At 44.9% G+C, this 26,971-nt stretch overlaps 1 protein-coding gene across 2 annotated transcripts; it reads right to left on the reverse strand.

The window, feature by feature from the left end:
* Positions 1 to 249: 249 nt before the first annotated feature.
* MCEE (methylmalonyl-CoA epimerase) lies at positions 250 to 25,898 on the reverse strand. Of its 2 annotated transcripts, XR_012251084.1 has the most exons (4): positions 25,858 to 25,898; positions 15,630 to 15,970; positions 15,128 to 15,345; positions 946 to 1,084 (listed from the first exon to the last, which is right to left on the reverse strand). XR_012251084.1 is itself a non-coding variant. In XM_073650813.1 (3 exons), the coding sequence occupies exons 1-3, from the start codon at positions 25,883 to 25,885 to the stop codon at positions 932 to 934; spliced, it is 522 nt and encodes a 173-aa protein (XP_073506914.1). In that variant the 5' UTR covers positions 25,886 to 25,898; the 3' UTR covers positions 250 to 931. The 2 variants fall into 2 exon arrangements, 1 of the variants encoding a protein (XP_073506914.1); XM_073650813.1 differs by lacking the exon at positions 15,128 to 15,345 and having other exon boundaries at positions 250 to 1,084.
* Positions 25,899 to 26,971: the final 1,073 nt, after the last annotated feature.

Here is a 26,971-nt window from a genome sequence, read left to right on the forward strand (position 1 = left end):
GGTGGGCCATTTATATGGATACACCTAAATTAAATGGGAATGGTTGGTGATATCAAATTCCTGTTTGTGGCACATTAGTATATGGGAGGAGGAAAACTTTTCCAGATGGGTGGTGACCATGGCGGCCATTTTGAAGTCAGCCATTTTGGATCCAACTTTATTTTTTTCAATGGGAAGAGAGTCATGTGACACATCAAACTTATTGAGAATTTCATATGAAAAACAATGGTGTGTTCGGTTTTAACGTAACTTTATTATTTCATGAGTTTTTTACAAGTTTATGACCACTTATAAAATGTGTTCAAAGTGCTGCCCATTGTGTGGGATTGTCAATGCAACCCTCTTCTCCCACTCTGGACTCACCCCTATCTTTTAACTTTTTCTCTACTCCTCCACCTCCCCCACCTTTCCATTCCCTATGTTGATTCCATTATTTTGTTCATACATTTACAGTCAGTCTCAGGGGCAGTTACCCAATTTATAGCATACCCGGATGGTGCTAAGGGATACAACATTGAACTTTACACCCCCACACAATGCCTCTGAGAGATGGCCTTCTCTATTGACAGGCATCACAGTTGTGGTGGACACCCATCTCCATTAGGGCCTTTGTATAGCAATCTGGCCCCTCAGGTGCTAGGTTTGCACCCCTTCTGAAGTTCATCACTTATCTCTAGAGATTGCATTAAGGTTAACACACAGCTCATAATCATTCAATCCACATATGGATACAGACAGCTCATATGGATACAGACAGATGTTAGAATTAGCAAAAGAGTACTTCTAGGTAGTTATATATTTATTTCCTTGGTAAGATCCTAATTCCAGTGTGATATAGAAAATTAATAGTAATGGTAATGTAATTTGATTTGACTTCTTGGACTGCAATTAACTTTACATTTTCTCAGTTCTGTATATTTCAGTATTTGCATTAGGCTTCTTCCAGCTCCACCAGGACTCCATCACAGTCTTTTGGGTGCAAGAATACAACTGGTTTTCCATGTGCACCAGTTTTTGGTTCTTCACTTAATAACCTAATGTTTTTCTGTTTCAGATCTGACATTGCCTTTTTGATGTCATCAACCTAGGAACAAAAAACAAAAGATGGCATGATATTCATTTTCTTCTCTAAGCCATTTAGCTGTCATCTTAATGTCTTAATTATGCAAAAAAAAAAAAAGATCAGAAAATGTAATCAATAGATATACTTTTAAACCTTGTTAAACCCCCTCACCAACACCTATTTCACCCTCACCGAGAAGCAGGAGTACAAGGAAAAAGAAGAAAAACAAAACTATTTTGCTTCCTTAACTCCCTGTTCACATTGCATACAGTACAGACCAAAAGTTTGGACACACCTTCTCATTTAAAGATTTTTTCTGTATTTTCATGACTATGAAAATTGTACATTCACACTGAAGGCATCAAAACTATGAATTAACACATGTGGAATTATATACTTAACAAAAAAGTGTGAAACAACTGTAAGTATGTCTTATATTCGAGGTTCTTCAAAGTAGCCACCTTTTGCTTTGATGACTGCTTTACACACTCTTGGCATTCTCTTGATAAGCTTCAAGAGGTAGTCACCGGAAATGGTTTTCACTTCACAGGTGTGCCCTGTCAGATTTTATAAGTGGGATTTCTTGCCTTATAAATGGGGTTGGGACTAGTGTTGGGCAAGTATGTTCTATTAACCCTTCGCCAAGTATGCTCGGGCCGAGCTCCGAGTATTTATAGCTGCTCGGTGATATGGTTGAATCGCTCCCGTGTGCATGATTTGCACGGTTTGACAGTTTTATTACATGTGAGGAATATCTATTTCTTACCATTCCTCACATGTAATAAAACTGTCAAACAGTTTCAAATCATGCACACGGGAGCGATTCAACCATATCACCGAGCAGCTATAAATACTCGGAGCTCGGCCCGAGCATACTCAGCGAAGAGTTAATAGAACATACTCGCTCAACACTAGTCCCAACCCCATTTATAAGGCAAGAAATCCCACTTATAAAACCTGTATATGGAGCTGGCTCAGAAGCTGTGCCTGTGCCATACAGCTCTAATGCCGGCTCTGTATAAAAGTTCAAATCATCCCCTTTTCCCAGGTCTTTATAAAAGTGAAAAAAGATAACATCACCTTGTACATAGCTGTTCTCTTATTTCCACACATTTTCCTCATACATCAATAAGGAATGTATGAAGCAGTGTGAGATGAGCCTGTTCCTAATAGGCAGACGCCGGCTGAGTTACATAGCTGGCATCTGTCTAACTACAGAGGTTGGAGCACATTTAACCACTTGAATGCCACTGTCAATCTCCAAAAACATAATTTAAATTACATGAGTGTCAAAGCACACGGTCACTGGCTTCCAACAACTCCCTGTAAAGAACTATGGGTTGGGATACCATGGTAGCCGGGGCCTGATGAAGGTCTCTGTCACTACCATCTTGTTCCTCAAATGAAGCACAACTACAGGGTGAAATCCATTGAAGACAGCGATTTCCCTAAATACTGCGGTATGTAGTAAAAGCGATCAAATGATTGCAGGTTCAAGAGTCCACTAAGAAGGCTAAAAAGTAAAATAAACAAATGTATTAAAAAACGTAAAAAAATAAAATAAAACAGTAATAAAATGGAATTAAAACTAGGTTCACATTAATACAGCACACTAAATTGGTGTTTCTGTTGAAATTCCGTAAAGACTGTATTCCAACAGGAACAGGGAGCTATTCACTGAAATGAAGCCGATAAGAGTCCCTGTACACACTGTCTGACCTTCGTCGTGGCAGTATTTGTCTTTCTCAGACCTAACACAAAGATGTAGTTTGCCACAGTGTTCAATCCAGGTCAGTAACAAGAATTAAAAGATTTGCCCTCACATTATTCTTGTTTGTGGGTCCACAGCTTTGCTGCGCCTCAACACCGGAGTGACTGTATAAACTGTTGTTGCATTAAATACTGCCATGGGATACAGATTATAATAATTTATGTGTTTTGTGCACATTCATACATTTTCAGGTGTGTCTTATGATAAATATGGTTTTATGGTAGCAGTATATAGCTGGTAGTTTAACAAAGTAATTATGTGGTTGACTTCAGTACATATCTATATTGGTTATGTATATTTTGGTGCCGTTGGCATGTCATTTTATGTATTAGGGTAATATATACACATTGATGTATTTTTTTATGTAGGTTTAATAAAAATACACTAACAGCAATTATATAATGTACTCTTAAATTAAGCCAGGGATATTATTCTTATATTTCCCATCCATTTTTTGGTTGTTTTTTTTTGTGGAAAGCTTTTGCATCAGAAAGCATAGTCAATGCTGCTTTCCAATACAGTTTAAAATAATAATTATATATATATATATATATATATATATATATATATATATATATATATATATATATATATATATATATATACACAGTGCCTACAAGTAGTATTCAACCCCCTGCAGATTTAGCTGGTTGACACATGCGGAATTAACTTGGCATTGTGACATTTGTACTGTAGATCAGCCTGGAAGTGGGAAATGCACTGCAGCAAAATTTTTTTTTTTTTTTTTTTAAACGTAAAAAGTTAATACAGAGTGTCATTTATTATTCAACCCCTCAAACCACAAGAATTCTGTTTGGTCCCCCTAAAGTATTAAGAAGTAGTTCAGGCACCAAGAATAATGAGCTTCACATGTGTGGATTAAAGATCTCTTTTGCCAGCCTTTTCAGACTATTTAAGACCCTCCCCAAACTTGTGAACAGCACTCAGACATGGTCAACATGGGAAAGACAAAGGAGCATTCCAAGGCCATCAGAGACAAGATCGTGGAGGGTCACAAGGCTGGCAAGGGGTACAAAACCCTTTCCAAGGAGTTGGGCCTACCTGTCTCCACTGTTGGGAGCATCATCCGTAAGTGGAAGGCTTATGGAACTACTGTTAGCCTTCCACGGCCAGGACAGCCTTTGAAAGTGTCCTCCCGTGCCGAGGCCAGGCTTGTCCGAAGAGTCAAGGCTAACCCAAGGACAACAAGGAAGGAGCTCCGGGAAGATCTCATGGCAGTGGGGACATTGGTTTCAGTCAATACCATAAGTAACGTACTCCACCGCAATGGTCTCTGTTCCAGACGAGCCCGTAAGGTACCTTTAATTTCAAAGCATCATGTCAAGGCTCGTCTACAGTTTGCTCATGATCACTTGAAGGACTCTGAGACAGACTGGTTCAAGGTTCTATGGTCTGATGAGACCAAGATCGAGATCTTTGGTGCCAACCACACACGTGACGTTTGGAGACTGGATGGCACTGCATACGACCCCAAGAATACCATCCTTACAGTCAAGCATGGTGGTGGCAGCATCATGCTGTGGGGCTGTTTCTCTGCCAAGGGGCCTGGCCATCTGGTCCGCATCCATGGGAAGATGGATAGCACGGCCTACCTGGAGATTTTGGCCAAGAACCTCCGCTCCTCCATCAAGGATCTTAAGATGGGTCGTAATTTCATCTTCCAACAAGACAACGACCCAAAGCACACAGCCAAGAAAACCGAGGCCTGGTTCAATAGGGAAAAAGTCAAGGTGTTGGAGTGGCCTAGTCAGTCTCCTGACCTTAACCCAATTGAAAACTTGTGGAAGGAGCTCAAGAATAAAGTCCACATGAGACACCCAAAGAACCTAGATAACTTGGAGAAGATCTGCATGGAGGAGTGGGCCAAGATAACTCCACAGACCTGTGCCGGCCTGATCAGGTCTTATAAAAGACGATTATTAGCTGTAATTGCAAACAAGGGTTATTCCACAAAATATTAAACATAGGGGTTGTATAATAATTGACCCACACTTTTATGTTTAAAATTTAATAAAATTCAACTGAGCAACATAACTTTTTGGTTTGTAAGATTTATGCTTCTGTTCATAAAACCTACTCTCGTTTGCAGTTTGAAGGCTCTAACTTATTTGCATCTTATCAAACCAGCTAAATCTGCAGGGGGTTGAATACTACTTGTAGGCACTGTATATATATATATATATATATATATATATATATATATATATATATATTATACACACACACACACATATATATACCACCGCAAAAAAAACAAAAAAAGACTGCAGTCCTTTAAATTTATTGGCAGGTATTTAATTTTTTCATGGCGAGTGTGGATTGCTCCCTCTGCTGACACAAATGAGGAAGCGGATATTAACCTACAGGAGAAGAAAATGATGATAGTTCCTTACATGCAATACGAACGATGTCTTAACCCCTTCTCTCCCAAGCCCGTTTTCACCTCCCTACCCAGGCCAAATTTTTGTGATCAGTGTCACCTTATGAGATAAAAACTCTGGAACACTTCAACGTATGCCGGTGATTCTGAGACTGCTTTTTCATGACACATTGTACCGTATTTTTCGGACTATAAGATGCACTTTTTTCCTCCAAAATTTTGGAGAAAAATGGGGGGTGCGTCTTATAGTCCGAATGTTGCTGGGGGGGGTATATATATATATACTGTGTTGGGGGGAGCGGTTGCAGCGGAGGAGCGGGGCACAGGAGGCAGCAGCCGCCAGCTGCAGCCTATACTGTCTCCGCTGCTTAAGAAAATGAATATTCACTGCACCCACGCCCATAGGCATGGGGAGCACTGAATATTCATGCTCCTGAATTGTGGCACACAGTGTATCAGCAGCGCGGCTCCTGCTGCTGCCAGGAGATCGCATGGGCGTGGGGAGAGGGTGAATATTTATGCCCTTTAACAGAGGGGAAACGCGATCGCCCGGCAGGAGCAGGAGCCACGCTGCAGCTACGCTGTGTGCCGGCTATGAAGGCGCATGAAGTCACTGCTCCCTGGGCACACAGTCCCGGCGTGGGGAGCAGTGACTTCCGGCAGCTGATGTCTCCTTGTGAGCCGCGCATGGCAGTGACGTCATGCGCGGCTCACATGGAGAGATCAGTGCGGGCAGACAGGACGCAGCACTGGAGGAGAGAAGAAAGGTGAGTAGGAGTGTTTATTTTTTTATGTGCAGCCTGATGGGGATTAGGGGGATAAGGATGAAAGGGCGATACATACCAGGATAAGGATGAGGGGTGCCATCAGGGGCATACATAGGAATCATGGGGCCCCATAGCAGAAGTTCTAATTGCCACCCCCCCCCCAAAAAAAAAATGAAAATAATTGTTGGGGGCACAGAAGAGAAGATCTCACAACTTTCCAGCCTTTGCAAAGCAATTTTCTTCCTTGCTGAAGTCCTAGATTCCGCTTTCATTGCCCCATAAAATGTGATGCCAACAAAATGCCATGGTGCATTCCTCCTCATTAGCCTCTACATGCACAGTGTAATGACCCTACTGTCAGGGCTGTGGAGTGGGAGTCGGTATAAAATGGACAGACTCCTAAAATATATAATAAATTGGGTACAGTAGTTCAATGCAGTTTGTGGGGAATATTTTTTTCATAAGAATTTGGGAAAGTTATGAAATGTCCTATAAATGTATGTCCTATTCCGGATCTAAGGGTCTAGACTTGTAGCTGAGATGAATCTGTGCTACAGTAAATTTATCACTTAAACATGAGCCATGTATGAGGGAGTCGCAGTTGGAGTCTGTGTCATGGAAATTGAGGAGTCGGAGGTTTGGCTTACTGACTCCACAGCCCTGCCTGCTGTACCCCACCTCAACTCCCAGGACAAAGTATGGTGACCCCAACACAGTATAATCCCCCAACTGTGACTCCCACACAGCCTTCCATGCAGTATAGTGGGCCTACATACAGTATAATGGCCTCCACACTCCACTGAGTATAATGCACTCCCCATGGTCCTCCACACAGTATAATGCACTCGCTATGGTCCTCCACACAGTATAATGCACTCGACATGGTCCTCCACACAGTATAATGCACTCGACATGGTCCTCCACACAGTATAATGCACTCGACATGGTCCTCCACACAGTATAATGCACTCGACATGGTCCTCCACACAGTATAATGCACTCGACATGGTCCTCCACACAGTATAATGCACTCGACATGGTCCTCCACACAGTATAATGCACTCGACATGGTCCTCCACACAGTATAATGCACTCGACATGGTCCTCCACACAGTATAATGCACTCGACATGGTCCTCCACACAGTATAATGCACTCGACATGGTCCTCCACACAGTATAATGCACTCGACATGGTCCTCCACACAGTATAATGCACTCGACATGGTCCTCCACACAGTATAATGCACTCGACATGGTCCTCCACACAGTATAATGCACTCAATATGGTCCTCCACACAGTATAATGCACTCAATATGGTCCTCCACGCAGTATAATGCACTCGACATGGTCCTCCACACAGTATTATGCAGTCCCTATGGTCCTCCACACAGTATAATGCACTCGCCATGGTCCTCCACACAGTATAATGCACTCGCCATGGTCCTCCACACAGTATAATGCACTCGCCATGGTCCTCCACACAGTATAATGCACTCGCCATGGACCTCCACACAGTATAATGCACTTGCCATGGTCCTCCACGCAGTATAATGCACTCGCCATGGTCCTGCACACAGTATAATGCACTCCCCCTGGTCCTCCACACAGTATAATGAACTCCTCATGGTCCTCCACACAGTATTATGCAGTCCCTATGGTCCTCCACACAGTATAATGCACTCCCCATGGTCCTCCATGCAGTATAATGCATTCCCCATGGTCCTCCACACAGTATAATGCACTCCCCATGGTCCTGCACACAGTATAATGCACTCCCCATGGTCCTCCACACAGTATAATGAACTCCCCATGGTCCTCCACACAGTATAATGCGCTCCCCATGGTTCAGTATGCAGTATAATGCAGCCCCCCATAGGCTAAAAGGCAGCCCCCACCATAGGGTAAAATGCAACCCCAGTCCTCCAGTACTATGAGTACTCACTGATTTACAAAAATAAATAAATACATACTTACCGCTCCTCGTTCCCCGCTGCTTCAGTCTCTGCAGTGCGTCTCTGTCATCACCTCAGCAGCTGCCAGCTCTACTGTCTGACAGAGCGTGGTGCGTCATCACCCCACTGCGTCAGAAGCAGAGGAGGAATGAGGGAGATGGAGTGTCAAATGACTATCCCTCCTCCATCTTTGCTTTCAACCAGGGCCGGCTCCAGGTTTTCGTAGGCCCGGGTGAAAGAGTCTCAGTGGCCCCTTTAATACATACAGCATTCATGATGCACAGATACGGCGGAGAAATGTAGGTATACAACACAGGGCAAAGGCTGCCCCCTCACCCTTCACATATGCAAACATGCACGCACACAGCACGCAGACATGCAAACACACAGTACGCAGACATGCAGATGTTACACAGATATGCACACATACATATGCAGACAAGCACATACACAGATACGTACATATTTGAACACATTCTTAAAAACACATAATACAGCCATAAATATATATATATACATAGGCATACACACTGACATACACACAATACACATTAGAAATATATTTAATATGGGGACTGGAAAATCTGGTGGCAAGCCTCTCTTACCTGCCCAGCTGTGCAGGGCCGCAGGCATGTCTGATGGCCATCACAGGCTCTGGACCATCAGAGGGGCCCACTTGCCGTCGGGGCCCAGACCGCTCCCCCAGCATGTCCACAGAGATGACCTCAGGCAGTGTTTGATTGCCAGCACTTAATCGGGGCCCCCCTCCTGCACCCTATGCTCCGCCGGCGCTGCTTAATTGCCACCACTTCATCAGAGCCCCCCCTCGGGGCCTCCCTTCATCAAGGACCCCCACGGGGCCTCCCTTTATCAAGGACCCCCACGGGGCCTCCCTTCATCAAGGACCCCCACGGGGCCTCCCTTCATCAAGGACCCCCACGGGGCCTCCCTTTATCAAGGACCCCACAGGGCCTCCCTTCAACAGGGCCCGCCCTCCATCGGGGCCTCCCTTCAACAGGGCCCGCCCTCCATCGGGGCCTCCCTTCAACAGGGCCCGCCCTCCATCGGGGCCTCCCTTCAACAGGGCCCGCCCTCCATCGGGGCCTCCCTTCAACAGGGCCCGCCCTCCATCGGGGCCTCCCTTCAACAGGGCCCGCCCTCCATCGGGGCCTCCCTTCAACAGGGCCCGCCCTCCATCGGGGCCTCCCTTCAACAGGGCCCGCCCTCCATCGGGGCCTCCCTTCAACAGGGCCCGCCCTCCATCGGGGCCTCCCTTCAACAGGGCCCGCCCTCCATCGGGGCCTCCCTTCAACAGGGCCCGCCCTCCATCGGGGCCTCCCTTCAACAGGGCCCGCCCTCCATCGGGGCCTCCCTTCAACAGGGCCCGCCCTCCATCGGGGCCTCCCTTCAACAGGGCCCGCCCTCCATCGGGGCCTCCCTTCAACAGGGCCCGCCCTCCATCGGGGCCTCCCTTCAACAGGGCCCGCCCTCCATCGGGGCCTCCCTTCAACAGGGCCCGCCCTCCATCGGGGCCTCCCTTCAACAGGGCCCGCCCTCCATCGGGGCCTCCCTTCAACAGGGCCCGCCCTCCATCGGGGCCTCCCTTCAACAGGGCCCGCCCTCCATCGGGGCCTCCCTTCAACAGGGCCCGCCCTCCATCGGGGCCTCCCTTCAACAGGGCCCGCCCTCCATCGGGGCCTCCCTTCAACAGGGCCCGCCCTCCATCGGGGCCTCCCTTCAACAGGGCCCGCCCTCCATCGGGGCCTCCCTTCAACAGGGCCCGCCCTCCATCGGGGCCTCCCTTCAACAGGGCCCGCCCTCCATCGGGGCCTCCCTTCAACAGGGCCCGCCCTCCATCGGGGCCTCCCTTCAACAGGGCCCGCCCTCCATCGGGGCCTCCCTTCAACAGGGCCCGCCCTCCATCGGGGCCTCCCTTCAACAGGGCCCGCCCTCCATCGGGGCCTCCCTTCAACAGAGCCCGCCCTCCATCGGGACCCCCCCTCCATCGGGGCCTCCCTTAAACAGGGCCCCCCCTCCTGCACCCCCCGCTCCACTGTTTGATTGCCGCCGCGCGCCGACACTGATTCCAGACATGGCCCCGCGCAGTGCACTGTGCGGCTGTGTCTGCTAGTAATGACGCGGCAGGGGTCACACAAGCACAATTAAAGGCGCAGTGTCGTCCCTGCCGTCATTACTACAAGACACAGCCGCACAGCGCATGGCAATGTCTGAACACAGTGGCGGTGGGCGGCAGCGGCAATCAAACAGGGGAGCGGGGGTTGCAGAAGGGGGGCGACTGCTATCGGGCCCCCCCGGCTCATGGGCCCCATAGCAGTCGCGTGGCCTGCCGCCACTGGTGGTACGCCACTGGGTGCCATGCATACCAGGATAAGGAGGGGTGCCCGGCATACCAGGATAGGGATGAGGGGTGCCCGGCATACCAGGATAGGGATGAGGGGTGCCCGGCATACCAGGATAGGGATGAGGGGTGCCCGGCATACCAGGATAGGGATGAGGGGTGCCCGGCATACCAGGATAGGGATGAGGGGTGCCGGGCATACCAGGATAGGGATGAGGGGTGCCATGCATACCAGGATAAGGATGAGGGGTGCCATGCATACCAGGATAGGGATGAGGGGTGCCATGCATATCAGGATAAAGATGAGGGGTGCCATGCATACCAGGATAAAGATGAGGGGTGCCATGCATACCAGGATAGGGATGAGGGGTGCCATGCATACCAGGATAGGGATGAGGGGTGCCATGCATACCAGGATAGGGATGAGGGGTGCCATGCATACCAGGATAGGGATGAGGGGTGCCATGCATACCAGGATAGGGATGAGGGGTGCCATGCATACCAGGATAGGGATGAGGGGTGCCATGCATACCAGGATAGGGATGAGGGGTGCCATGCATACCAGGATAGGGATGAGGGGTGCCATGCATACCAGGATAGGGATGAGGGGTGCCATGCATACCAGGATAGGGATGAGGGGTGCCATGCATACCAGGATAGGGATGAGGGGTGCCATGCATACCAGGATAGGGATGAGGGGTGCCATGCATACCAGGATAGGGATGAGGGGTGCCATGCATACCAGGATAGGGATGAGGGGTGCCATGCATACCAGGATAGGGATGAGGGGTGCCATGCATACCAGGATAGGGATGAGGGGTGCCATGCATACCAGGATAGGGATGAGGGGTGCCATGCATACCAGGATAGGGATGAGGGGTGCCATGCATACCAGGATAGGGATGAGGGGTGCCATGCATACCAGGATAGGGATGAGGGGTGCCATGCATACTAGGATAGGGATGAGGGGTGCCATGCATACCAGGATAGGGATGAGGGGTGCCATGCATACCAGGATAGGGATGAGGGGTGCCATGCATACCAGGATAGGGATGAGGGGTGCCATGCATACCAGGATAGGGATGAGGGGTGCCATGCATACCAGGATAGGGATGAGGGGTGCCATGCATACCAGGATAGGGATGAGGGGTGCCATGCATACCAGGATAGGGATGAGGGGTGCCATGCATACCAGGATAGGGATGAGGGGTGCCATGCATACCAGGATAGGGATGAGGGGTGCCATGCATACCAGGATAGGGATGAGGGGTGCCATGCATACCAGGATAGGGATGAGGGGTGCCATGCATACCAGGATAGGGATGAGGGGTGCCATGCATACCAGGATAGGGATTAGGGCTGCCATGCATACCAGGATGGAGGGGTGCCATGCATATCAGGATGGGGGCCACGTATAATAGGAAGAGGGGGCATATCTACCAGGATTGGGGATATTATCAGAATTGGGGGACATTACTCCTATACCAGTGTCAGCAGCAGACCCGCTCCCCCTTAACAGTGCATCGTGACCACATTTTCTGCTTACATTTTTTTTTCTATTTTCCTCCTCTAAAACCTACGTGAGTCTTATGGTCCGGTGCGTCTTATAGTCCGAAAAATACGGTACTTTATGTAAGTGGTAAATAGCGAAATGATTTGTGTTAATTTATGAAAAAATTGGAAAAATTAAGACAATTTTGAAAAGTTTGCAATTGTCAAACTTTAAATTTTTTATGCACTTAAAAAACAGATGGTCATACCACTAAAATAATTACAATTATTAAATAACATTTTCCATATGTCTACTTTACATCTGCATCATTTTTTAAACAATTTTTTTTGTTAGGAAGTTAGAAGGGTTAAAAGTTTATTAGCAATTTTTTCATTTTTCCAAAAATTTCCAAAACCAATTTTTTGGGGATACCCTCAAATGAAAGCTTAAAGTCTGAACTTCAACTGCATTTGAATTGTTTTGTTTAAAATTCATTGTGGTAATGTCTAGAACCAAAATTAGAAAAATGTTGTCTCTGTCCAAATATATATGGACCTAACTTTATGTATTGGCCCTGCTGTGCTTTCTTATTCTATGACAACCACAGGGGTCTCCTGCAGACCCCAGGTTGTCATACCAACCCATCAGTGACCCACGATCATGTGACGGGGTCACTGATGGGCAAGGTAAGTGACGCGCTTCCGGCGCGGCGCTGTTAAATGCCAATGTCAGAGACTGACAGCGGCATTTAACTAGTTTACAGCCGCAGGTGGATGGCGATTCTCCCCGCTGCTGTTGCGGGCACATGTCAGCAAGTCACCTGTTTAGCCCGCGCGGGGGGATACGATGTGTGCCATACTATTACTGCACATGTTGTAAAGGGGTTAAAATAAAAGGGCCTATGTGACTAACAATACCTCAAAGTGACACCATTCTAAAAACTTCACCCCTCAAAGTCCTGAAAACCACATTCAAGAAGTTTATTAACCCTTTAGCTGCTTCACAGGAATTAAAGAAGCATGGAGGAAAAAAAATTCTAACTTTACTTTTTCCATCAAAAATGTTGCTTTAGCCTCAAATTTTTCATCTTCACAAAGGTAACAGGAGAAAATGGACCCAAATATTTGTTGCGCAATTTCTCCTCAGTACTCCGATATCCCATATGTGGTGGAAAACTACTGTTTGGGCACATTGCAGGGCACGGAAGGGAAGGAGCGCCATTTGACTTCTGAAGCACAAAATTGTCTGGAATAGATAGCAGATGCCATGTTGTGTTTGGGGAGCTCCTGATGTGCCTATACAGTGGAAATCCCCACAAGTAACTCCATTTTGGAAACAAGACCCCTCAATGAATTTATATAGAGGTGTAGTGAGTGCCTTGAACCCACAAGTGCTTCAAAGAATTTTATAATATTGAGCTGTGAAAATGAAAAATTAGATTGTCCCGCAAAAATGTTGCTTTAGCTCCAAATTTTTAATTTTCACAAGGCTAACAGGAGAAAATGGATCATACAAATTTGTTGTGCAATTTCTCCTGAGTGCGCCGATTCCCTATAAAGTGGGGGTAAACTACAGTTTTGGCACACGTCAGGAATTGGAAGGGAAGGAGCGGTATTTGGCTTTTCGAGAGCTTGGAATAGACTGTGGATACAGTATTGCGTTTGAAGAGCTCCCAATGTACCACAACAGCGGAAACCACCCACAAGTGACCCCAATGTGGAATCTACACCCCTCAATTAATTTATCAAGGATTGTGGTGAGCATCTTCAACCCACAGATGCGTCACGGAATTTTAAGACATTGGAGCGTGAAAATAAAAATTACGTTTTTTTTCCCAAAAATGTGCTTTAACCCTAAATTTTTAATTTTCACAAGGGTAACAGGAAAAAAATATACCAATTTGTTGGGTAATTTCTATTGAGTACGATGATGTCCTATATGTGGGACAAAACTACTGTTTGGGCAGGGCTCGGAAGGCAAGGAGCACCATACTGTAGTGCATCTTCTTAAAGTTAACAAGAATATTTCTATACATCAAGCAGAAATCTTGAAAAAGACGAAAGAATTTAAACACTTAGGGCCCGATTCATCAAAGATTTTATGCCAGTATTATGATGTAAAAAAGCTGCATAATTGCTGTAACTTGGACCTGGAGTAGGATTTATGGCGAGCTGCACACAGAGGTGTACACCACTCTTCCAATAATTAACTGAAAACTGTTTGATGGTTTGGGGCCAAAGTATGCTAGAAAGTTGCATAATTTTTCCTTGTACAGCAAGTATGATTTATGGAAACCTCTTGTAGGGTATGTGCACACAATGTGTTATTCAGGAAGACTCTTCCTGGAACCTACCTGAAAAAGAGCTAAATAAAAGTAAAAAAGTAAAAAAATATGCACAGCAATGTCAAATTGACTTGCTGTGCACATGTTCTGCCTTTTGTCACTTTTTTAACCACTTCAGGCTTCAAAAGATGTGAAGCGGCTAAAAAAAAGTGACCGGCCCAGTCTTCTGGCAGCTTCCACTATATCAAAATACCAATACGGGCATTCAAAAAAGCCCAACACGAGAAGTAATTTAGACCATAAATCTTTATTATTCATAGAAAAAATCCAAACAATAAAACCAAATACAGAACTGCTAAAAAGATGTGGATCCACAATCCTTCTATCATATAGTCCATGATTGTTATTACATACACCTTCAAATTTACATGGACAGAATGAGTAGAAAAAATGCAAGGGACTACTATAAAGTTATAGTGTGTTATACTGCACCAATTAGTCACACAGTAATAGATTGATTTATATGCACTTGTCACTTTACAAAGTAAAAAACAAGTCATTAATCAAATGCCGGCCATATTTATATATTATTCTACACCATTAATTTAACAACAATTGTTAATCCTGACAAAAACAGATTGTAAAGTGACAAATTGCATGTAGATCAAAGATAGGTTAGTATTGAATGCAAACCTTATTAGTATATTGTATTTTTATCAACTGATCTAAACGCAATAATGTGACCAGTGCATATCAGGTCAGAGTAAATCACAACACAGTATTAATGCTAGCCATGTTAGAAAAAAGTGCCTAATAGATAAGTAGCTGTTCATTAATAAGATATCTAATATCCCTCAATATAAGAATATATTTCATTTAGCTATTAAGACAAAAGAAAAAGATAAATAAGGGATAAATATGGTTGCAATAATCACAAAAGAGACGGAAGAGATAAGAGGTGTAAGTATGCTCAACATTCCCAGCTCTATTCATTCAAGGAAAGTATAGATATTGTAGTAAAGTAAAGTGCACTTACATAAATGTGTATCACAAGGAGGGAGATCCCCAGCGCCCCAACGCACGTTTTGCCCTTTCTTCGTCAGGGGGCGTGTTTATGGGAAGAGGATGGCTCATTTAAACAGGGTGAGCCGCCCAATGGCAGTGAAGCTCAAACTAGCAGCCCGGTGTGTTGTGTGACGCGTCTCTACGTGTATTGGATGACTCGCAAGTTGAAAGCGGCGCATGCACCTTCCACTATATGTAGAATGAAAAGAAAAGACACATGCAGAAAAGCCGCCAAGAAAGACGTCCAAAATGATGTCAGAAAAAACGCATTTTCCTGCAATGTCAACCTACAGCATAAACTATGCAAGTACGCCAGCGTCTATAAGATACCATCTGCACATACCCCTTGAAATGTGAGCCAAAGAAACTGCAATGGCTTGTTTAAATGCCAGCATTCTTCCTATATTACCAGAAGAATTGCTATATATTCATACATAAGAAATAGGGATTGATTTGTTGTGAAGATTCAATACCTCAATACAAATGTGATGCATTCCACCAGCCTTGTTTTTCTGCAGGAAGCCAGAGATAGGGCTGTTCTGTCCTAGAGGATGAAGAAGCTCCAGTTTTGTGTTTCCCAGCTCCACAAAAATGGTATATACTCCATGATCAGGAAGGGGAATGGTCTCACTTACTTTGGCTCCTAAAACATTTTGATATAATGATTTGGCTTTTTCTAAGTCAGGTACAGCAATGGCTACATGATTCAAGCGTCCTAAATTCCACAAGGCATGAGGAATCTTCTGAACAAAGGTTTGCGATGATGACAAATTCCTTCTTGCGCGAACGGCGCCATGAACTCTGCAAATTAGACCTGGAAATGTAGAATAAAAGATTAAGGTCTATGAAATTCGACATTGTTAGGGTAAATGCACACAGCATGTTTGTGACACCAGCGTACCCACATCATTTTTGAACCAGGAGACGCTTCAGGAAAAAAACCTGCTGTATTTTTCCCAAAGCATCTTTTCTGATGCATTTTTGAATGTCTTCAGCGGCTGTTTTGTAGGCCATTTTTTTATACATTCTATAACAGGGTATCTGTTCCTACATTATGATTTCCTCAGATTACAAATATCTGGTGACAGAATTCATTTAAAGAATTAACAAAAGAAGGAACATATACATAGCAAATTGTTATTTCACTGCTGTGCATAGGTTAATCATTTTTTAGCCCTTTATCAGGCTTGTTCCAGGCAGAATCTACCCGAAAAAGATGTTATGTGCACATATCATTACAATATATTGTATCCAGTAAATCTCACTCTCTCACTCTAAAGCTTCATTCACATGTCCATGTAACATGATCAGTTATGCACGGTCTGGAAGAAGGTCCCCTGACCTGAAATTGACAGCCTCATATCTATATATATAATCGTCTTATCCAGTCTGTCTGTCTGTCTGTCCAGGAATTCCCGCGTCGCTGATTGGTCCGGCAGCAGCCAATCACCGACGCAGGATTTCAGAAAAAAGATGGCGGGCGTTAGCGGCTCATCTGCGGGACGGAGCTCAGCGGCGATGCAGCCGGGAGATGACAGGCGCGAGGCGCTCATCTCCCGGCCGCTCGCAGAAGGACACCGATCGCCGGCGCCGCTGACCTCCATGCGGCTAGGGTGTCAAGGGAGGACCGGGGAGCGGCGCTGCGGGTCGGGATACTTCTGCTGCGAGCGCCCGCTCATCTCCCGGCTTCTCGCAGAGTAAGTAGCCGCACAGGCAGTGGCGCTCCCCGGTCCTCACCAATACGATTCCGCTCCCCGGTCCTCACCAATACGATTCGCTGATTGGTCGTGGTCTCCGCCCGCGACCAATCAGTGATCTTGGCGCAAAAGTTAAACACCGCTGTGCTGATTGGTCGCGGCCGCTGCCCGCGACCAATCACCGATTTGGGCGCCACATTTAAATAGCGGCCACGACCAATCACCGATCTTGGCACCACATTTAAACACTGCTGTGCTGATTGGTCGCGGACGCCAGACGCGACCAACCAGCATTATTAGCGCCAAATTTAAATACCGCTCTGCTGATTGGTCGCGTTCGCTGGCCGCGACCAATCAGCATTATTGGCGCCAAATTTAAACCCCGCTCTGATTAGTCACGACCACCGGCCGTGACCAATCTGCAATATAGGCGCCAAGTTTTAACACCGCTTTGCTGATTGGTCACGGTTGCCGGCCTCGACCAATCAGCGATTTTGGCGCCAAATTTAAACACAGCTCTGCTGATTGCGCCCGGTCGGCCGCATACATATTCTAGAATACCCAATGCGTTAGAATCGGGCCACCATCTAGTATTCCTATAAGACTCTCAAGGTTGGGTCAGGAGAATCGCGGCCAGTCCATGCATCATGGTCAGCACACAATTAGATGAGGCTTAAGAAACGGAGATGAAACAATGTTTTTACTAAGGGTGCATTCACACTGCATGATTATAGGGAACAAGCATTCACAGCAACATTCATTTCCAGATATTCATGCAGTGTAAATAGACTCTCAATCATGGGAAGAAGCAGCAAAACGTTGGTTTCTTGGATTAAATGATTTATAAGTTTCCTGATGCCTCCTAAGGTACCACCCCTTACACCTCATGAACAAATGTATTGCTGTAACATCTCTTAAATGTTGTGCCTTTTGTCTTATCAATTCATCTATATATATATATATATATATATATATATATATATATATATATATATATATATATATATATATATATATATATATATATATTTGTCTTATCCCGTCTGTCTGTCTAGGAAATCCCGCGTCGCTGATTGGTCCGGCAGCGGCCAATCAGCGACGCGGGATTTCAGAAAAAAAGATGGCGGCCGTTAGCGGCTCAGCGGCGATGCAGCCGGGAGATGACCGGCGAGAGGCGCTCATCTCTCGGCCGCTAGCAGCAGAAGGACCCCGACCGCCGGCGCCGCTGACCTCCATGCGGCTAGGGTGTCAAGGGAGGACCGGGGAGCGGCGCTGCGGGTCGGGATACTTCTGCTGCGAGAAGCCGCTCATCTCCCGGCTTCTCGCAGCGGAAGTATCCGCACAGGAAGTGGTGCTGACATCCATGAGGCTAGGGTGTGAAGGGAGGACCAGGGAGCGGCGCTGCGGGTCGGGATACTTCTGCTGCGAGAAGCCGCTCATCTCCTGGCTTCTCGGAGCGTAAGTAGCCGCACAGGCAGCGGCGCTCCCCGGTCCTCACCAATACGATTCGCTGAATGGTCGCGGTCTCCGCCCACGACCAATCAGTGATCTTGGCGCAAAAGTTAAACACCGCTGTGCTGATTGGTCACGGCCGCCGCCCGCGACCAATCACCGAATTGGGCGCCACATTTAAATAGAGGCCGCAACCAATCAGCGATTTTGGCGCCACATTTAAACACTGCTGTGCTGATCGGTCGCGGCTGGCGTCCGCGACCAATCAGCGAGATTGGTGCCAAATTTAAACAACGCTCTGCTGATTGCGCCCGGTTGGCCGCATACATATTCTAGAATACCCGATGCGTTAGAATCGGGCCACCATCTAGTTTGTAATATTGTCTGAAGAAGGGCCCCTGTGCTCTGAAAGCTTGCATATACAGTACAGACCAAAAGTTTGGACACACCTATTTTCTTGACTATGAAAATTGTACATTCACACTGAAGGCATCAAAACTATGAATTAACACATGTGGAATGATATACTTAACAAAAGAGTGTGAAACAACTGAAAATATGTCTTATATTCTAGGTTCCTCAAAGTAGCCACCTTTTGCTTTGATGACTGCTTTGCACACTCTTGGCATTCTCTTGATGAGCTTCAAGAGGAAGTCACCGGAAATGGTTTTCCAACAATCTTGAAGGAGTTCCCAGAGAAGCTTGGCACTTGCTGGCACTTTTGCCTTCACTCTGCGGTCCAGCTCACCCCAAACCATCTCGATTGGGTTCAGGTCTGGTGACTGTGGAGGCCAGGTCATCTGGTGTAGCACCTCATCACTCTCCTACTTGGTCAAATAGCCCTTACACAGCCTGAAGGTGTGTTTGGGGTCATTGTCCTGTTGAAAAATAAATGATGGTCCAACTAAACGCAAACAAGATGGAATAGCATGCCGCTGCAAGAGGCTGTGGTAGCCATGCTGGTTCAGTATGCCTTCAATTTTGAATAAATCCCCAACAGTGACACGAGCAAAGCACCCCCACACCATCACACCTCCTCCTCCATGCTTCACGGTGGGAACCAGGCATGTAGAGTCCATCCGTTCACCTTTTCTGCGTCGCACAAAGACACAGTGGTTGGAACCAAAGATCTCAAATTTGGACATATCAGACCAAAGCACAGATTTCCACTGGTCTACCATTCCTTGTGTTCTTTAGCCCAAACAAGTCTCTTCTGCTTGTTGCCTGTCCTTAGCAGTGGTTTCCTAGTAGCTATTTTACCATGAAGGCCTGCTGCACAAAGTCTCCTCTTAGTTGTTGAAGAGATGTGTCTGCTGCTAGAACTCTGTGTGGCATTGACCTGGTCTCTAATCTGAGCTGCTGTTAACCTGCAATTTCTGAGGCTGGTGACTTGGATAAACTTATCCTCAGAAGCAGAGGTGACTCTTGGTCTTACTTTCCTGGGGCGGTCCTCATGTGAGCCAGTTTCTTTGTAGAGCTTGATGGTTTTTGCAACTGCACTTGGGTTCAAAGTTTGCCCAATATTTTGGACTGACTGACCTTCATTTCTTAAAGTAATGATGGCCACTCATTTTTCTTTACATAAAATTTGTATTATGGCAAGAAAAAAAGCAGCTAACAGTCTATTCAGTAGGACTATCAGCTGTGTATCCACCAGACTTCTGCACAACACAACTGATGGTCCCAACCCCATTTATAAGGCAAGAAATCCCACTTATTAAACCTGACAAGGCACACCGGTCAAGTCAAAACCATTTCCGGTGACTACCTCTTGAAGGTCATCAAGAGAATGCCAAGAGTGTGCAAAGAAGTCATCAAAGCAAAAGGTGGCTACTTTAAAGAACCTAGAATATAATACATATTTTCAGTTGTTTCACACTTTTTTGTTAAGTATATAATTCCACATGTGTTAATTCATAGTTTTGATGCCTTCAGTGTGAATGTACAATTTTCATAGTCAAGAAAATACAGAAAAATCTTTAAATGAGAAGGTGTGTCCAAACTTTTGGTCTGTACTGTATATATATTTTTCTCTGGTTAGCCAATAAAGGTATCACTCCGAGAATACTCGTAATTTTTGGGCATAAAAGTATTTACATTGAGTTTTAAGGAAACTTATGATGCACAATACAAAGTTATATTGTGGTACCGTGTTAGCCAGAAAAATCATTATCATTGCATAATCCTGCATGCACTGCCAAGAATAGTGAATATTAATGATCGATCCTTGTGCATCGTAAATGCAGTTGGCCTGTTTAATCAGACTACTTAACGACTGCCAATCGGCGAATGCTTAACGTCGCAGGTCGTTTATTGTGAACAAGCACTAAATGCTTTATTTTGACCCAAATCTACCATTTTGCATAAAAGAGGTCACTCATAACATTATATACACCTGCTGAAAGTGGTGTAGGTTCACCTCTTGTTGGCAAAATCTCTGGCATTTGGCAGGTAGACATTTGCAGCAGACTACAGTGTACAAAATACAGTCCTAGCCGAAAAGTGTTGGCACCCTTGAAATTGTTCCAGAACATGAAGTATTTCTCCCAGAAAATTATACAAATTTTCTTAAACACGTTTATTTCCTTTGTGTATTTGAACACCACAAAGAAAAAAAGTCAACTTGGACATAATTTCACGCAAAACCCCAAAAATGGGCAAGACAAAATTGTTGGCACCATCAACCTAATATTTGGTCACACACCCTTTGGAATAAATAACTGCAATCAATCACTCAACTGGAATTTTGAAGCACTCTTCTTTTGCAAACTGCCACAGGTCTTTCATATTTGAAGGGTGCCTTCTCCCAACAGCAATTGTAAGATCTCTCCACAGGTGTTCAATGGGATTTAGATCCGGATTCATTGCTGGCCACTTCAGAACTCTACAGCACTTTGTTTCCACCCATTTCTGCGTGCTTCTTGAAATATGTTTGGGGTCATTGTCCTGCTGGAAGACCCATGACCTAAGACACAAACCCAGCTTTCTGACACTGGGCTCTACATTGCAACCAAAAATCCTTTGGTAATCTTCATATTTCATGATGCTTTGCACACAGTCAAGGCACACGGTGCCAGAGGCAGCAAAACAACGCCAAAACATCTTTGAACCTAGACCATATTTGACTGTGAGTAGTGTTCTTTTCTTTGTAGGCCTCATTCCATTTTTGGTAAACAGAATGATGTGAATGATGTGCTTTACCAAAAAGCTCTATCTTGGTCTCATCTGTCCACAAGACACTTTCCCAGAAGGATTTTGGCTTACTCACGTACATTTTGGCAAACTGCAGTCTAATATTTTTATGTCTCTGTGTCAACAGTGGGGTCCTCCAGGGTCTCCTGCCATAGCATTTCATTTTATTCAAATGTCGACGAATAGTTTGCACTGACACTGAACCTGCAGGATGGATTGAATTTTTCTTTGGAACTTGAGTAGGGCTGCTTATCCACCATCCAGACTATTCTGCACCTTTCATCAACTTTTGTCTTGTTCCAGTACACACAAAGGAAATAAATGTGTATAACAAAATGTTTAATTGCACTAATTTTCTGGGAGAAATACTTTATTTTCTGGAACAATTTCAGACGTACCAAGACTTTCGGCCATGACTCTATCAAATTAAGATCTGGAGAATTTGGAGGCCAAGTCATCATCTTCAAATATTTGTTATGTTTCTTAGACCATTCCAAAACATTTTTTTGCAGAATGGGAGGGTGCATTAATCTGTGATTCAGTGGACTAGGCAACCTTCTTCCTATGCTCAAGGTCTGATGTTCACATGCCCAATTAAAAACCTTCATCAAAAAGAAGGTGTCTGAATGGACACTCTGACTGGTCTGCGACTAAACAGCAGACAGCCGGGGTGCCTCGTCGCTCAATACAAGTGTATGGAGTGATGCTGCCCCCACTAGAGGGGTTCTTTTCGGGAGTATCTATATTGCAATACTTTACCGCCGTTTCGCCTCGGGGTGGTGGCAGGCGAGGCGAAACGAAACGGCATCAGCGTGGTGGGACACAGTGCCTGGGACCTCATAGGCAGCGCATTTATTTTACAGGTATTATTACCTCTTTACATTTATCTATGATTATGCCACTGTGAGGTGTTGTGGAACCTGGGGATCTCACTTGGTTAAGCCCTATGGGTAGGGATAATTATTATTACAGCTAAGCATTTGCATCCTATAGCTCTAACCCTTAGCTACATCTCCTTGGGGACCCTCTCATGATATTACTGGTTGTCCAGGCATTTACCGTGTCCTTTTTGAGGCTTTCCCTGTCATTTTATATATGGTTTTAAATAATTTTTCAATAAAAACTAATATACTTGTTGTCGCCACATAATGTGGGACGTTCTGAGATGTTGTGCCTGTTCCAAATTAAATCGTAAAATTCAAATATGTCCATGTCTGATACAATTCAGCATCAGGGCAGATCTGACTTTATTACATCATTAGTCAGGGTCTTCTAGCTTGTTAATAGTCATACATGGTAACAATATAATTGGCTCAGCTTATCTCTACATAAGTGCTGACATTAGCATACATACATCTCATTGGCCAATGGTAATTCTGTCTGCACCCAGCTTTTGGATTTTAGGAATCTCTCTACCTTCTAGTTTCAGTTCTTCCTTATCTCCAAGTCTCTTCAGGCTAAGTGCCCACGATGCAGAAATGCTGCAGATTTTTTCCGCATCTCCCAAGTAGGAAAAACGCATACGGATTTTACATGAGTTTTTCCTGCCGGGTAGAAGCGTTTGTCAAGCGTTTTTGCATGCATTTCTGCATACGGGTTATCAAGCGCTTTACCAAGCGATTTAAACATCACTTGGAAAAGTGCTTGACAACTTGGTCACACTATATAAATCCATGCAACCGGCATGGATTTATATAGTGTTACCAAGTTAATAGATGAAAAAAAGATTTAAAATGGTAAAAAATAAAAAAAAAACATTATACTCACCTTCTGATGGCTCGCGGTCTTTTCTCCGATGTGTCCGGTCTCTTGTATGGTTTGCAGTTGTGTGAAAGGACCTTTCATGATGTCATTTAGCCATGTGACAGGTCACGCGAGTGCCGTCAGCGGTCGCGTGACCTGTCACATGACTAAATGACGTCATGGAAGGTCCTTTTAGACCATCGCGAGCTGTACAAGAGACCGGACGCATCATATAGGAGACCGGGAAACATCGGAAGGTGAGTATTATGTTTATTTTTTATTTAATTTTTCTTTTTTTTTTTTTTAACAGGTACCATGGTACCCGGGTCTGGATGAGAGTCTCCACTTCTCCAGACCCAGGTACCATCCGCACATTGAATCGCTTAATATCCGCATGTGCACATGTAGTCATGCGGATATTAAGCGATTCAATGCAAGTTAATGGCGGCAATTACGCTCCGTGCCGCAAAATTAATGAACATGCTGCGTATTTTTCCGCAATGATAATCGGCGGCAGAGATTTCCGAAGCATGTGCACAGCATATGCGGATTATAATTGGGGACCATGGGGCACGTATTACCAAGCATTTTTTAAGCATTTTCGCTGTGCTAATTCCGCGTCAAAAACGCTTGAAAAAAGCATAGTGGGCAAGCAGCCTCAAACAAAGACATTCCTAAAACCTTCTTATATGATCACAAGCTTCTCTTTGAGAGCAAAGTACATGGATAAAACACACATGCTAGCTCAAACTCCATTCTGGTAAGCAGAATATGCACGTACAAAAATCAAGATGGAGTCAGGATAGATAAAATAACTCCTGATCTAACAACGCTTTAGTTATTGTTGTTTGAATCTCTTCTTATCCTCAGACATTATCACATTTCTCCCAGGTTCCTTGGGTATACAGGTGCATCTCACTAAATTAGAATATCATCAAAAAGTTCATTTATTTCAGTTCATCAATGCAAAAAGTGAAACTCATATTATATAGAGTCATTATAAACAGAGTGATCTATTTCAAGTGTTTATTTCTGTTAATGTTGATGATTATGGCTTACAGCCAATGAAAACACAACAGTCATTATCTCAGTAAATTAAAATAATTAACAAATAACACCTGCAAAGGCTTCCTAAGCATTTAAACAGGTTCTTTAGTCTGTTTCAGTAGGCTCCACAAACATGGGGAACACTGCTGACTTGACAGATGTCCAGAAGGCAGTCATTGACACACTCCACAAGGTCCCAAAGTTCCAATTTTCATTTGGAAATCAAGGTCCCAGAGTCTGAAGGAAGAGAGGAGAGGCACACAATCCAAGCAGCTTGAGGTCTAGTGAGAAGTTTCCACAATCAGTGATGGTTTGGGGAGCCATGTCATCTGCTGGTGTAGGTCCACTGTGTTTTATCAAGACCAAAGTCAGGGCAGCTGTCTACCAGGAAATTTTAGAGCACTTCATGCTTCCCTCTGCCAACAAGCTTTTTGGAGATGGACATTTCATTCTCCAGCAGAACTTGGCACCTGTCCACACTGCCAAAAGTACCAATACCTGGTTTAATAACAACAGTATCACTGAGCTTGATTGGCCAGCAAACTCGCCTGACCTTAACCGCTTAGAGAATCTATGAGGTATTGTGAAGAGGGATATGGGAGACACCAGACCCAACAATGCAGACGAGCTGAAGGCTACTATCAAAGCAACCAGGGCTTCCATAACACCTCAGCAGTGCCACAGGCAGATCGCCTCCATGCTACGCCGCATTGATGCAAAAGGAGCCCCGACCAAGTACTGAGTGCAATTACTGAACATACATTTCAGTAGGCCAACATTTTGGATTTTAAAAACATTTTTCAAGCTGTTTTTATAAAGTATTCTAATTTACTGAGATAATGACTTTTGTGTTTTCATTGGCTGTAAGCCATAATCATCAACATTAACAGAAATAAACACTTGAAATAGATCACTCTGTTTGTAATGACTCTATATATGAGTTTCACTTTTTATATTGAAGAACTGAAATAAATTAACTTTTTGATTATATTCTAATTGAGTGAGATGCACCTGTACATCCTTCATGTACGTGTTCATGAGACAGTCAACGTGGTCCATATACGGACTGTGAAACACACCTGTGTTGCCCAGCCTTATGGCCACCATTGCCGGCCAGCCCGTGGGTCTCCGGACCTGAACAGTCGCATAGGCATATACCAAGGTTTTACTTCAGGTCAGAAGTCCTCGGACAGAATGGGCAATGCGGCCATCGCATGGGCCATACAATAGGGACGGACGTGTGAATTCAGCCTCATTGAGAAGGTGCAGCAGCCAGGTCAGAAAATCAAGGCGAAGTGTATCTAATCAGAGGTAATGTGGCTACTGTGACCGCTGGCTACTTGTGTGTGGACTTCTATCCAGGGTCACAGCAACCAGTCTCCATAAAGCAGTGCCTCCGGGGTGCCGCGGCTGTCATCAGTGTGTCGCGACATAACAGTGTCCGGCATCACACGCCATGCTGCAGCGCCTCACACTCTCCTCCTGCCTCCTAGGAGAGCAGCCGCCTGCAGCACTGCGCGCTATCAACACACAGCCCTCTCCATCGCCCGCTCTCTGAGACCTTCATTACCTGTCACCCTGACCATGGACGCCGCCATGTTGTTTATTTTTTTATTTATTTATTTTTTTTTAATGAAAACTTTATTGGCATGGATTTCCGGTTGTGCGTCTAGGAGCGTAGACGCCATCTTAGAAGTGGGCAGTGTGCCAGCAGTGCTGGATTCACAGGCTAATATCTGATAGACAGTAAGTTATAGCTCGACGGGGAGAAGAGAAGGAGAGACGTCTATCTGGATAATACTATAGACATATATTCAGGATAATAAATGACATGATTTTACTGCAAATAGTATAGTAACTATTAGTATTACGTTTCTCTATGGAGACACCTCACAACACTTCAGAGGTGCAGCACAGACAAGCTCAGCCTGGGCTCTCACTACAGGGCACGTATATATAGGTACACCATATTAACCCCAAAAACACTGCTCATTTTTGTCTGTGTAAATGACTGTACTCTTGCTCTATGGTTGTGCTGGAGTCTGGGTGTCAGCAGAGTGATGCAGAGAGCAGGCGAGCAAGAGCCACTGCAAGGTGAAGTGTTAGCTCTGTAGGTTTGGGGGCAACAAGTTGGGTTTTATGGGCTATCAGCCCTCCTCACTCCGCTGGCAGCTCCGTGACGGCTGTGTTCAGAATACGGCAGTGACATGGCTTCCCTGGCTCTGACCATGCAGACTACTTCCAGCGAGGTTAGGAGGGCACAACAGGTCCCAGCAATACATGAGACAAGCAGCAAAGTCCAGACTCCTTAAAAAAAAACGTATTTATTTTTTTAATTGAGGGATTGAAAATTACTTTTTCCAATATATTGTTATTTGTGTTTTTTTAATTGCTTACGGTATTCACCATGTACTAAAATATTAGTTTGATTCTGTGGGTTGGTACAATTACAAATAACATATTTATATTAGTATTTTTTTATATTTTACTACCTTTGGATCACAAATGAAGGAATAAATACACTGCTCAAAAAAATAAAGGGAACACTCAAATAACACATCCTAGATCTGAATGAATGAAATATTCTCATTGAATACTTTGTTCTGTACAAAGTTGAATGTGCTGACAACAAAATCACACAAAAATCATCAATGGAAATCAAATTTATTAACCAATTAGCCTGG

This window comes from Phyllobates terribilis, unplaced genomic scaffold (assembly GCF_046119375.1).
Source record: "Phyllobates terribilis strain yellow unplaced genomic scaffold, ASM4611937v1 Scaffold_11__3_contigs__length_659146591, whole genome shotgun sequence".
NCBI lineage: Eukaryota > Metazoa > Chordata > Amphibia > Anura > Dendrobatidae > Phyllobates > Phyllobates terribilis.

Coding starts and splice junctions, on each gene's coding strand:
- MCEE (XM_073650813.1), bottom strand. CDS start 25,885: ATGGCGGCGTCCATGGTCAGGGTGACAG. Junction 15,971..25,857: donor GTCCATGGTCAGGGTGACAG/GTAATGAAGGTC, acceptor CTACATTTCCAG/GTCTAATTTGCAGAGTTCAT. Junction 1,085..15,629: donor TGCATCACATTTGTATTGAG/GTATTGAATCTT, acceptor TTTTGTTCCTAG/GTTGATGACATCAAAAAGGC.